This window comes from Scomber scombrus, chromosome 4 (genome assembly GCF_963691925.1).
Source record: "Scomber scombrus chromosome 4, fScoSco1.1, whole genome shotgun sequence".
NCBI classification, from domain to species: Eukaryota; Metazoa; Chordata; class Actinopteri; order Scombriformes; family Scombridae; genus Scomber; species Scomber scombrus.
This window is the reverse complement of record NC_084973.1, coordinates 26,289,139-26,303,614: the sequence shown is the minus strand read 5'-3', so window position 1 is coordinate 26,303,614 and position 14,476 is coordinate 26,289,139. Positions and strand designations below refer to the sequence as shown.

Below are 14,476 nucleotides of genomic sequence, written 5' to 3'. Positions count from 1 at the left end.
TATAAAATATTGACAACATGTCTTGCAGCATTTTCACTGATGCCAATTTACCGAGTTATACTGTGCTTGTCATTCTGTCTGGTCATGTAGAAATGATGTAGAGATTATGTTGCAATGTCAGGAAATACAGTCTACTGTGTATTGTTTAAGGCCTCCTTTTAGCATTTCCTCGGTTTCTCTACTGTGTTCGAGTTATATTTGTACAAAGGAGCAGAAATGATTGTAAAATTCAAATTGCCATGCAGAATAGTCCTTGTAACTGATGGGAGCTGAAAAGGCAGCTAAACTGGATTTTCCTTTTGTGGTTGAAGCAAAAGAGTGACCAAAGTTCAGTCAGGAGGTTAGTGAGTAGTTCTAGCGTTGCCACAGTCGTACGTAGGAGTACACTGTTATTCATGTATGTTTCCAAATAAAAAGGAAAATGTAATAGCAATTATTGTGACAGAGAACAACTCCCTTTACACTTTCACATGATCAAATCCGCCTTCTGCTCTTTATTGTGAAATTATTTCAGTAACCTTTGTCAGCCTCACTGGAGTGAAATAAAAGTTTTAACATCTGCTCATTACAGTGGATAGAACTGAATATGCTTGGACCTAGTTTCAGTTTTAAGCATGGGGAGCCAGCAATCGTTCAGTTTGCTGTCAAAAGATAAAAATGCACGGCACTCCTGGGCGACTCAAAGCCACCGTTCTCCTTACTGACAGTTCATCTATTCACACACCAACTCTGATTAGAGATTAAGTGGCTGCTTGAATGCAAGCAGCGAGCCAATCCATCCATTGTGTGACAGAAAAACAACATATTTTCAACTATCCAAACCTGAAGAACAATGCTCAATATATTTTCACATCAAGGCCTGTCACACCATATGTAGCTGTGCTTTGAAATGCACCGGACGGCCGAGCAGTCCCACCGAGACCACAAAGCCAAGGGCACAGTCGAACAAACAATCTAAGACATCAAATCATGTGGAACCAATGGCAGAAGAGCCCGACGAAATCTGTTACATATGCCGTCCTTCATGTCTTGCGTAACACAATGTCAACATCATTACGTAAAGTAAATTAGCTCCGGCTGCCCCCATTACATGCCTTTATGCTATAATGTCGGTGTTGCTAAGTCTCAAAGACTGTGCTGAGCCCATGCTGGTTTTGACTGACTCGAACCTCATGTAGAATATTTCACACTGTGTAACTGGAATGTGTGTCCTCTAAATTATCTTTGCAACTGAAGCTAACCAGGAAAACTCCAGCGCCCTTGTTGGCAAATGTATACCCAAAGGCACATCTTACATCAAAAGTGGACTTGATTCTTAATTAAACCGATAGAATACAGCAGCAGTGACAGCTCTGTGGTGCTTTGCCTCAGTAAAACTTAACAGCCACTAAAGTTTCTTCTGAGTAATGATTAATGCATCCAATTTCTGTGATCTGTATTGAGCATAGCATCATGGGTAATTAAATGATGGTCTACAGAGCACTGACTGCTCTCATAAAATGACAAGGCCATAATTATCATGAAGCTTGGTTACCCTCTGATTCAAGTGCAAATTGTGTGTCAATAACCAAGTGGAATATATATTAAAAAAACCCAAACAACCCAACCTGTGCAAACAGCTCACAGCAATTTGAATTGAATTTCAGTCAACATTTTGATGTAAACTTTGTACATATTTATTTATTGAGCATTTTTAAAAGGTCCTACAAATGGAATCACCTGCTTCAAACATATTTACATTGTCAAAGAAGGTATAGCTTAACTCCATCAAAATATAATAAAACCAAAAAGAATCCCTCTAACCTATTATTCCCTTGTATGTTATCTCATGTCAAGAAAAAAACAACCTGCCAGGCTTGCAGGTGTCTGTATTAAAAGGAGATTCACCCACTGAATACTGAACATTGTGTGTTCACATGTAACACCTCAGTGACCAAGAATATAGCTTCCTTCAGTAAATACAATAACAAAAAAGCATTCCACTCTTACAAGAAGAGGGATGTGCTGTGAAGAGCTTTTTTATACTTTCTCACTGATTCATAAACAGGCATCATTTTTAAACCAGCAATACAACCTCAAACACAGCACACAAATATATAGAGAAGCCTCCTTGGGGTACTGTGTGACTGTCCATGAGTAAAGAAAAACATAATATAGGAGAATATTGATGTTTCCTTTACTACCATTTAAATCAAGCCTGTTATTTTTATTATTGTTGTCCCCTTCCAAGATAAATAGGGTGATAAAAAGAAACGCCCGCCCTGGTCTCGTTGACATTTTAGGGAGTCCTTTTGGAACAGTAAAGATGCCCACTTGATGGATACTAGAGCTCTGTAGACAACGGGAAGACAAAATGAGGAATGCTTATGGACGCAGAGGCGGATAAAGAAATAGAGAGAACATGAGCATAGCACATAAGAAAGGACATGGGTGAAGGTGGGTGACATCGACGAGGAACAGAACGGTAGCAAGCAGTGGAAAAAAAACAATGGTGGAACAGAGAAAAGAAAAAAAAAGACAGAGGAAGAGAGTGACATGCAGAACAGTCCATCAACAAGAAAACTCCAGGACAGGGTAGAACAGGAGATGTATATCCAGAGAGAGCCTGAACAGAGGCTGAAATAGAACAGACAGCCACAGCAGCAACCGTCAACCAGAGAAGATATATATAAAAAAAAAGAAAAAGAAAAGTCGACATGTTGACACACTCTCTTCTCTGTCTCTTCTTCAGTGATTTCAGTACATCGGTCTGTAGAGAAGCTCCCCGGAGGCAAGCCTGCGTTTCAGCTCTTTCCACAGCAGATCCCTCTCCTTTACGGCACCCTTCATGAAGCCTCGGTTCTCCTGGGCTCTCCGAGACAGGTAGGGCATCACCTCATTCACTGGGCCATAGGGGACGTACTTATAGACCGGGAAGCCTGCCTGACCTGGGATTGGATTGGGTGGGATGGGAGACAAACAAAAGGAAAAATGGGCTTTGTAGCATGACATGACATGGATAAAGATGATAGATGTAGACAAATTTGATCAATTAGAATGTTCTTCAATTTGTGTACAAATATGATGAATGCCACTTCAATATATTGTTACTGAGGTAGTTAAAATTACTTTGGCATCTGTAGCATCTTTTTTTTTTACAGCCTATTTTGAACAAATTGTCATCGTGATTGGCTTCCTTCACTGAACAATTAAAGTTACTGTAATCAGGTAAGTTTGCAGGGTGCACAGACATCCTCAGTTTGCTGCATTGAATTTGAGGTTATACTGTTGTCTCCTAGTAAGCCTTTTTTTTGCCTTGGCTAACATAAAATACTTGCCCTTTTAGTAAATCCACAATACTTTCAATTTGTTTTTAAAGTCATGAAAACAACATCCTGAGCAGAAAAAAACAACAAAATCATCCAAATCAAATAATATGGTGGCTTCAAAAATAATGATGGACAAATAGCAAAGATTTCAACTCCAATGTTTGTATTTCACAAAAGAATCGCTTTATTGTTTCAGGATTCAAAGACACAGCACTGGCTGCTCTATCCCTCAGGAGAACAGAGAACAAATGGGTGTCTGTTTACATCAATGCCGGTCAAGGCCGTTTCAACTTGAGCCTCACATTGACAGACAACTGGCTGACACTGCTGTGTCTGTCTTTGACTGACAAACAAAGTGGTAAGAGCCGGCAGCAGTACTTCATTAAGACAGCTTGTCAATACTGAGGTGTGTTCATGTGTTCTGTTTTCATACTGTATGTCACATAATGGACCACAGACTGACTGCTACATATGCACTCTGTGCAGTCCTTTGGGTCTGCATGGAGTACATGTGCCTAGCTCGAAGGTCTTAAGGGACACAGCTGAGAGCTATAGGGTAAGACAGCCATCACTGATCCTGCAGAGGCTTGGCTTTAACTGTCAACATTATGTAAGGTGGGAAAGATCAGTACCTAGTGACTGTATGGTTAGGTGTAAGAGAGTGCCAGAGTGTGTTTTTCTCACCCAGTGGGAAGCTGATCTGATCACACATACCCAGTAGCTGACCAAAGAACACCTTGTTCTCTCTGGGCAAGAGACCCAGCTCATTCATTCTGAATGAGAAAGAGAGAGAGAAAGAGAGAAGGAGAGAGATGAAAACACAACTATATTCATATAGATGCAAATGTGCATACAGTATGAAATCAAGCCTAATTGTGTTTTTTTTAACGGTGTGTAATAAAACAATTTAAACTGTACCTCCTCAAGGTGTGTTTCACCGTGTCCTCATTATGGGAAGCCACCATAACATTAGCATTTCTTTTGAGCGCAATCTCATCCAGCACATAGTCCAGACACCTTACACAAACACACAAAAGGAAGGGAATGCAAAGTGAGACAATAACCATTATAATTATTTTTCTCTTAACAATTTAATATAAAGTCTTAAATTATATATCATTGTATATATTGTATGCATATTGTGGGTTACATTGTATTATAACTCATCCAACTCATCTTTCTCATTAGCATAAAATATTTATAGTGTGGCACAAGATCATATTTACACAGCCTAAAAGTAAAACATGGGAGGTCCTCTGCACTGTGCTTTCCTGATACTGTTGCTCAATGAATTGATACGCATTTGCATATTTTTGAATCCCACCTTTTACTGCACTGTTGCCTATCATCCAGATGTTAATTTTCTGTGTTGCTGTTTACCTCAAAAATATAATCAATTGCTAGAGGAGGGTGGCCTTTACTCTAGTTTGTTCAAAACATCTCCACAGGTTGATTTCTTTCAGCTTGCCTTTATCTGGGAACGTCAGAGAACTGGTTCGACACAGCACCCCTGGAGCTGGATGGTTTTGTACCTTGCACAAGCACAACTCAATGTGGTGGAAACTTGCTGACACAAGATCTTAAACTCAGATACAATGAGGGATTTCTCTAAAGATTAAATGCCTGTGCTGTCCATTTCCATGAGCTTGTGGGTAGACGGTTGCCACGAGGTAGCTTTTGGCAAGGCGCATAACTCTAAACTGTTTGCTGTTTGGTTGCATTGGACTACAGTAATAGTGGACAGCTTTTCAGTGTGAATGTAAGGGAGGCTTGCCTGAAAAAGCTGGTGCAAATTTGGACAGAGATAAACAGCTGTTAGCCCTCACCTGTGGTACATCCAATTAGTAGACTCGTAGTCAGGGTTAATAGGGTCCTCATAACCAATCTCTTTGGCCCTCTCTCGCTCCTGATACATGTAGGCCCCACGCACCAACTTGGCAGCAAAGTGCCAACCTTCACGTCTAGACAATTCTACATCCATAGTTACATTGTCATAGGCCTCCTGTAGAACAAAAAGGGAGATGATTGACTCATTAGCAAGTAAAAAAAAAAGCAGCTAGAATCAAGTTTAGATACAATTTTAGATGCAATCATTTTATATATTGAGCTGTGCAGAGCAAAACATTTTAATTTTCATCAAGATCGAACTACACTAAACAATACAATATAATTTCTACTCTTTTATGCTGTGTCTAGTCTATTGTCTAATCTACCTAACCTGGCCTTGAACACATAACATCATTCACCAACCAGACACCACAGCTGCCTGCAAGAAAAATCAATGGCTGTGTTTTCTCATAAATGACAGTCGTCCTCATAGGAAAAGAAAAATCAACACTTTCTAAATGTCTGAGCAAAGCTGTGGTGTATTATTATGCACTGCAACTAATTGGATCCAACAATAATCTTTCTATCCAATCCAATCTATCCAACACATGGTATATGTTATTTTTATTTCTCCAAACTGTATGTTTTAGGTGATTATTTGGTTAGTCTCAGGCCACTGTATGACAATTAAGTTATAAAAGAGATGTTAAACAAATGAATGTCTGATTAATGTCAGCAGCATTTAACTCTTTCGGGACCTAAAAGTCTAATTTGAAATGGTGTATAAGAAAAAATAAAAATAAAGTTCCCCAATTTCCCACCAACATTATCCTATTCTTGGCCCTGTCTCTGTTTCAATCTCAACTCCGCAGCCTCACAGCGGTTTGTTTACACTTCATGGCAACAATCTGTATGCATTGTGTGCATGTTCATTATTAACACATCTGAAACATGTTTTTTTGCCTGTTGTGTTCTGACCTTGAGGTAGCACTGGTAGGTGTTGAAGATGACAGGTTTGTCTTTGTTGTAGATCCTCTGCATCTCCACTGTCAGTCTGCTGATAGCTGGCTGAAAGTAGGTTTGCTCTGCATCCACCATCAAGCGAACGCCATTCTCTATGGCATGCTTGGATACAAAAAAAAACAATTTGTTTGTTATAATAAGCAGTGTTTATTATGCTATAGCTTAATTTAAAATATGTGTTATAGTTGAATTAATAAAACTTTCTTTCTTAGTTTCTGTATACACATATTGTGACTTCGGACTCTTTTATTATACTATACAAAGAATACCAGAGGTTCATTATTGTGCTCATTGTTACAGGGTTTAGCAGCACTGCAGTAGCCATGGTCAAATTAAACATGGCTCTACTGTATAATATGGCTTTTAGACAATAGCTACACATTATTAGTACTGACAAATAAAATATGCATTCATATTAGTGTACTATATAAAAGCAAGACAAAACAAGACACATTGCAAGATGCTAAACAAAAATGTCATGGCAACCAAGAAAAAATTTAATTATCACTACTGTACCACAATGATACCCTAAACACAATTAGTTAAGTGCTCCCTCCTGCATTTGTATCATGTATTTGCAACTTAATGTGTGTAAGTCTGTGTACAGTAATCAGTCTCTTAAATGTATGCAATATTACCTTTGCTAAGACATCCATGCGCTGAAAAATCCTCTCCATTTGTCTCTCCTCCTCTGCAGTGAACATCCCCAGTAGAGGCTCTAGCTCACCTAGCTGGGCAAACAACCCAGGAGATTGTTCACAATGAGATGCTCAATATCACACAGCATGACACCTATTAGTGCTTCTTACTTCATCCATCTGCCAGCTGTCTTTTGTTCAAGGACAACAGATATGGTACAGTATGTCCATGCTAACTTGCCCACTTTATCTGTACACATGTAGTTAACTCAGGCCTTTTCTTAACCCAGCAACAAGCATTCACACCTGAAATTTGAGCTAACACAGCTCTAAAATGGAGATATTTTACTTACACATTTACTCAAAGTTGGGCATAACACCAAAATAATCAGAAGATGATAAAAAACACAAAATAAATTTTAAAAAAAAGCTGTAATTGGTGCAACTCTGACCGTGTGAATTTCAAATTGCTGTTACAGCAAAAGAACGTATTAATTAATACTTAATAATAATTAATAACAATAGAATAAAACTTTTCAAGTGTTTGGACAAAACTCTAAATTTTCACAACTGTTACTTGACATTAGAGGAACCAATTAGTGAAGTGTTTTACATAACAGTATATTTGACAACAGTTTTTATTCAACTTTTAATTTTAATTACTTTCAGATTTCCCTTAAATTAGTTTTTGTTTGGGAAGTGTCAAAAGCTTATTTATACAAGAAAGAGCTTGTCTGGTGTTTGTTTGTGTGGAATTAATCCTAAATACACTTGGATTTTCACATTACATGGTTGCTTATCTTATCATATCATATCTTCTAGGTTATAGAAAATCATTACAATCATTCTTGGTAATAAATGATTTAGCTTTCCTACATTCTGGCTGAAGGCAGATGACACTGATGCAAAATTTGGAATAACAAATACCAATTTAGCTATTGTTTCACTATGTTTGAATTATATTTGAATTATATCTAAAGTTACCATCCACTCATAAGTGTGTTTTGTTTGTTGTTATGTCACTTAAATGCAGTTTGTCACTAGAAAGCTGTTTTCACATTATTTTGCTGAAGGGGGAAAGTTTCTTTGTACATACCATAAATGTCAGTTTAAGGCGTATACATACAAACATGATTTTGCAGCATTGAAACTACTTTGGAATGAACAATGTTTGCATATTCAAAGATTGTGGATTTTCCAATGAGGGAGAAGGAGGAGATGTAATTTTATTTAGGTCATTGAACTTCTTGTGGAAAACCTCATCAGACAAATTTATTGCACCAGCAGAACATTTTTAAATGTCTTAAAATATACTTGGAGGGCATCTATAAAGATACTGAGATGCTCTGTTGGAAACATTTGAAAGTAATTTCATCAGGGTTTTTTTCACTGACCTCTACGTTTGGAACAACAAGCAGGTCCGAAATCTTTGTTCTGTCATCTATAAGGCTGTTCCAGTCGAGCATGTCAATAGTTCTGTCGAGGCAGAGGATTGCAAGATATCAAGAGGAACCAGAAAAACTATTTTTGGATGCATTTCATAGCTTAGCCACCTACTGGCTACAAATATTCTCAAAGATGAACTGGGAATCATTTTAGACCTGTGATTATTATGTGAGAGAAAATAGTATGTTTGCAAGTTGTTATGATGACAGTTTAAATATTAAAACTTTTTCTCATTAGTGTGACTTAAACTTGTGAAAGTGAAAAGGAGAAGCCTGTTTTCATCCTTGTAATATTATGCAGCAAAACCTGACTTCTGCAAATATTTTTTCAGCAATTACATTCTTGACAAGCAGATCTCTTAAGCAAACAATTTGTCTTTAAATGGCAAAACTGTACATGTAAAGTACTGTGAACTATGACTGCAACTTGTGAACAGAAAATATATATTTCAGGAAAGAAATATGATGATAAACATGTTTATTTATAATGCAATGTGAATTGTGTGTGATTTCGTGATACTGAAGTTTATCAAATGTTACCACTGCAAATCCCTTAGGATACTATTTGTTCATCATACTTTTTTCAGGGAACACATTTTCTTATATTGCTTTGAGCATAATTATAATTTTCCATAGATATTGCTGGTCTATTTTGGTATTCTGTGTTCATGCTTACCCTGATGATTCCTCTTCTCTTCCAGTAAACCAGCCATAGTAGCCACCTTTTGCACCCAGTTTGGTCAAGAATTCCTAGATGGATACAGTATAAAAATCCAAAGTACTGCATTTCACATACAGTATAAATATCTGTAGCAACATCCCTACACCGTGTGTGTCATAGACATCACCAGGTCAACCGAAAAAGAAAAACTCTACCTGCAGTTGTTTGAGGTCCAGCTTCTGCTCTAAGGCCTCCATACCATCTTTCCCCTGGTGTGATGACAGGAAGTCGAAAAATCGCTTCCATTTCACCAGGACCTCTGAGAACTGGAGCTTTGAAGAAAAGAAAAAAAACACGTAACATGTCAGCCCACCTCATCTCTGTTGCTAGAGTGTCAGCTAAACTGATGCATTGACCTCTTAATCACGCTTTAGTGCCTACCAGAAACTGAGGTCGTCCTAGAGCAGTCATTTTGATGGCAGAAAAACCGTCCATTGAACTCCCACCTAGAGGTAAGACGCAGTTTTGAAATACATCAAATGATGTTAAGACTGAGATATTAATATTATAGGTGATGCATGCTGTAAGACTGTGCTGCATGTAATACATGGAGTGAATAACATAACTGAACCAAATATCCACGGGTTGAGGGATGACAATATTTGCAATATTTGGTAGAAAATACCAAAAATGACTATGGACAAGCTACATTTAGAACAAGCAGACACTTTAACTTTAACACAAAGTGCCAAAACAGACAACATGTGTTAGTCATATCGTTTCACTATTGTTTACTTACCCGACGCTTTGATACATTTAATAAAGGTTTCCATGTGCTGGTCACATTTGGCCTCGTCTGCATATAAATACGTGCGGGCTCCCGTTACCCCCCCACGTTGGTCACCAAACTGCTCGTGTGCTTGAAATCTTTGCTCTATGTGGTCCTTGCCTGAGGGGAGAAAACAAATTTGCATCCCTATTACCTCTAATTACATCATAGAATGTGCCCACAAATGAGAACAAAACAAAAAAAGAGCTTACCTATGCTATCTTTCTCTGCACTGGATACGCATGAGCTAAATTAGAAGGAACACAAAGTGATAAAATAAGTTAATTTGACCTGTATTTGAACAACATTAGACATGAAAGTTGCATGTGAATTTCAGCAAATGTCTTGCATTTTTAAGTCAAATTTAAGAACTAGAACTAGAACAACACTGAAAATGTTGGCCTTATTGCTGTGGCATGCCAGAAGCTGACCTTGTGTTTAGTGAGCCTATATATGCTGAATTGTCCCACTGACAGCCTGCTGACCCTCTGGTAAGGGCAGTTGTAGCATCACACCACACTTGACCTATTCCCCCCTCATCATAGGGCACTGAGCAGCAAACAGATGACTGGACATGAGGGACGTCAGTGGGATTCAAATGCAGGCAACTAGGAGTTCTTTTATTATCACATTGCAGGCCATTTGGCATGTGTAATGCTCAATGACTGAATGTATTGTAGAAATCTGGATGTGACTCCAATGCAATCCATTTGACATCATCTGAAATTGTATTGGCCTGAACACACATTATTTAGTTACTGAGTCCACTTATATTGTTTTATGTACTTTCATTTTTCAACCAAAAAATCCAAACTAATCAAAATCTTTTCTGCAGCATTGAATAGCTGGGAAAGACAGAGGAGGGATTAAGTGTACCTTAAATTCTATTCAAGATGTTTTCTGTGTTACACTTTGAAACACTGATTATAGTCAATCTTCTAGCATCAAAAGATTTAATTGAATTTGACAACTGGAACAAAATATTGGTTATTGGCAGCTTTGTTCCAAAAATGTCAGTAGTAGCCTTCAAAAGCCTGCGTTAGTCAAATCCTAACTGTAACATCGGGGATTATAGTTTTAGTTAAGATGGCCTACGCATCTCAATCCTGGCACAGTAAGTATCATGCTCTCAACATCAAGCCAGGACTCTCCTCTGCACCTTATATCTCTTTCTGGAACAGACTAATGTTCCTGTTGCTATCTTGACAGATCATTGGAGTGCCTGTCAAACACTGCTGTCTGAGATCAAGCTGGCTTAATGTGCCTTGTCCTCCTGCCTTAGGTTTTAAGGTGTATGTTCGCCAAACAAAAGCTTTCTAGGCTGAGATTTGATACCGTGTTTGATGTTTCCAGGCAGGCATCCTCTAGACACAGTATATCAAAGCTGTGAAGTGATATCTTGTTACCAGTGATATGGTATGAAAAACTTACAAGAGGGGTCGAAAAAGTCATAACAAAAGGCTTGCCTGGGAGCTTTATAATTTCACAGGATATGTGATAACACAGGGGGAAAAAAACAAAAAACATAGGACGTCCAGTCTGGCGCAAGTTGACATTGCCGTCAGCTGTCAGTCTGTGTCAACAAACGTAAACACTGGATACTTAAATATACTGCCTAAGAGCCTTGTCTATTCTCTACACCTGACCTTTATAAAAGTAGAGATGTTGTTTGAGATAATAAAGGTCAGTCTTTTTTGGCTGAGCATTATGCTCATGGTAAGTAAATCTGACAAGTGCATTTGCCTTGTCCACATGAATGAAATAGGCATATAAAATTGTCACTTTAGCGATCTTATTCACTGATGTGACTATGAACCAAATCCTAAATGTCCCGGTTTTTATTTTGGAAGACGAGACATCCTAATTAATCATAATGCCTGAATTCCCAAATTAAGTATCATTGCTGCCCCTGCTGTACAGAGAGACTGCTTGCATAAGGTTTATACTGTCATCCAAGTTTACATCAGTACATATCAGTCTTGTGCTCCTCATGTGACAGGATTCCTAACAAGTGTGAAATTATTTCCCGACAGCCAATCCAGAGCAGGGGGCCATATCAGAGCCAGCAAATCATGTTGTAGAGCGTGCTTACTTCCTGGTTGGAATAAAAATAAACCTCAAACGACTGGCATCAAAAAAGAGGAAAATACTTTAGGGTGTAGGGTTCAATTTACAGTGAGGAAACAGTATTTGCAACTCGATGTTAGTTTTTTCTCAGTAAGTAATCCCATGACTCCTCTTACTTTGATGTTAATTGTTCAACATTTCACATGAAACACTGACAACACAGACTATCTACTGAAATGTATGGTAATACTGCAACTTTTGTACTCCTTTTCTTTCTGCTCAGCCTCCTCTTGACTGATATCTTCCTCAACACTGTAGTCCAGGACAGAGCCAACGCCAAAGGCCTGATTCTTCTGGATCAGCGGCCTGATGGCCCGATGGTCCTCACCAGCCACAAACTGGCCATAAAATGTCATCTTCATGAACTGATTGAAGCCTCTCTGGCCCAGGATCGTCTTACCGAGATCCATTATCTGAACAGAAAGAGAGATTAGACATTACAACCAGTATTGTCAGGTATCTGTAACTTTTTATTAACCATTTAAATCAATTCCAAAATAGGTCATTTTGCTGAGATTATGTGAACCACGATGTCCCATAAACAACAGCTTATGTCTAGGCATGTTTTAAGGCAACAGGTTTTACCTGACAGACAGAAAAAACTGCAGCAGCAAGTTGCTCTTTCATGAGCAAAAGAAATTCAAACCTTGTAGTTACCCCCAAGCTAGAAACTACATAGGGCATGTCAATTACAGAGGACAACATGTTGCAACTCAATTTAAAACCACTCTGATGTCAGATTAGCTCACTACTTCACATTCGTTGTAGCTACAGGCTTCACATTTATTTAATTTGTTACATGACATAAAACGTGTCAGTTGCAACTTCAGTCTATTCAAACACTCTCTCCCCATGCACCACAACATGGGCTGCAAAAGGATATACAGTATGTCCATGACTGCAAAGTGTGTCTTGTTGTGGCCAATCAGTTAATATGCTATGTATTGATATTACACTACAGTAAAAACTGGAATGACATCAAGCTGAGAAGAAGCACCATAGGCTGCAGAGAGGTCAACTTACATGCTTGGATAACTGGTTGTAATTTGAGAGATGAGTTTTACACGTGAGCCTGAGGCACAAACAGTTAGGCCTACGGGTTGACATATAACTGACTGATGTTTGTACTGAACACAAGGTGAGACCTTTCATGTTAAAGCAACACAGTGTAATCAATAAGCGGTCAGTATTAAAACATGTTGTTTAAATGTGCACTCTGCTATGTGATGAATGATATTGTCTCTAAACTCCCTTATCTTGTGCATACTTGATTTTTTTCCGCTTCATAGTGTTAACAACCCCTTTTCTCCACCATGTGAAAATGTCAAACAATTGTGCTGACCTTTAATAGCCTGCAGTATCATTATAAAGTCACAGTAACAAACAGACTATGGTTTGGTGATGGTTAACACATCTTTACCTCTTGATTCTTATCAACCAGGAAGTCATAGGAGCAGAGTTTAAAAACCACCAAACTTCTCAGCAGCTCTAATGAGTCTTTGCTCTTATAAGCCTCCTGGCTTTGGTCAAAGTCTACGGTGATCTCATTAGCGGTGCTGCTGCTGCTGCTGCATCTCCCTCCTGCACCGGGCTGTCCGGGACTCTCCGACTGTGTCGAGTCATGTTGACCGGTGCTGTCGTCCTCCTGCTGCTTCCTCTGGGTCGCCGAGGTGGAGGTGACAGTGGACCGGAGTCTTCTGCTACATAGTAAAGGTTTAAAGGTAATATCCGTCCCTGCCCGTGTCAGGGTTGGCACTGTTTTGACATAAAACATTAGCCTAGGGGTGTAGATATCAGCGGAGAGGTGAAGTTAAGCAGACCATATGTCGGTACTAGCTGCGCCCGCAACAGTGTAAACACATAGCAAGCCAAATAGTCCCATTAGCATCACTTGGTTGACGCATTACCTGTGACGCATTTGTTTCTCATTATACCAAACTTTTTTTTTTCTCTCCCCCCACCCCACATTATACGCCCCACACAAGTGCACATGCAGTCTTGAGTCGTGTTTTAACCCAGTTTCAGTTTCATAAACTTTTAAAGGAGCAGTGCGGTCATGTAGTGACGGACATTTCTCTGTCAGTCACAGGTGAGACCGCCCTCAGGCTAAAAGCGTGTAAAGGCTTGTAGGACAGGCTATTATTAGAGGTGGAAAGAAACCAGGTGGACTTTCTGTAAAGCTACTTAAAACATTTGAACTACTTAGCTAGATCATATTTTATCATATTGGATATGTTTATTTCAATCTCTGTTTTTAAGGGCGTATTTGTGTATAGTTTTATTGTTTTACTTCTATTAGTCTATAGTCACTCTTCTTTTTTGTCTTGTTTTGTTTCCTCCTTTTGTATTAAACAGACACATACAACACATAAAAAACAAAAAATGCAAAGGATTGCATGTTCAAGACAGAAAGAAAGGAAAAATAAAATATAAAGAACCACAATCAACGTCAAAAAATGAATAATACAATCCTGAAATGGCTTAATATTCACTCAAGGTACTTTACAAGAATGCACACTGGCCCTGGTATTCTAGTTATGCTGAATATGAACCATTGTTATCTGAGAGCACAAGTATTGAAGTGCATAGGGTGGATTAGGGTAATGTGGGACATTGAC

At 38.6% G+C, this 14,476-nt stretch overlaps 1 protein-coding gene across 1 annotated transcript; it reads right to left on the bottom strand.

The window, feature by feature from the left end:
* Window positions 1-1,661: 1,661 nt before the first annotated feature.
* On the bottom strand, window positions 1,662-13,727 carry prodhb (proline dehydrogenase (oxidase) 1b). The gene is made up of 14 exons (XM_062417546.1): window positions 13,279-13,727; window positions 12,063-12,271; window positions 9,944-9,978; window positions 9,702-9,851; window positions 9,344-9,408; window positions 9,118-9,234; window positions 8,918-8,991; window positions 8,191-8,272; window positions 6,797-6,889; window positions 6,114-6,260; window positions 5,135-5,310; window positions 4,227-4,325; window positions 3,993-4,081; window positions 1,662-2,927 (listed from the first exon to the last, which is right to left on the bottom strand). Exons 1-14 carry the CDS (start codon window positions 13,630-13,632, stop codon window positions 2,737-2,739), a joined length of 1,881 nt encoding a protein of 626 aa, XP_062273530.1. The 5' UTR covers window positions 13,633-13,727; the 3' UTR covers window positions 1,662-2,736.
* Between the last annotated feature and the right edge of the window lie 749 nt (window positions 13,728-14,476).

What these genes read in the sequence shown, in the direction of transcription:
- prodhb (XM_062417546.1), bottom strand. Translation starts at nt 13,632, where the DNA reads ATGTTTTATGTCAAAACAGTGCCAACCCTGACACGGGCAGGGACGGAT. An exon ending in TGGTTGATAAGAATCAAGAG is followed by an intron (nt 12,272 to 13,278) that starts GTAAAGATGTGT and finishes CTTTCTGTTCAG; the next exon opens with ATAATGGATCTCGGTAAGAC. An exon ending in CCTACCAGTGCTACCTCAAG is followed by an intron (nt 5,311 to 6,113) that starts GTCAGAACACAA and finishes TTTGTTCTACAG; the next exon opens with GAGGCCTATGACAATGTAAC.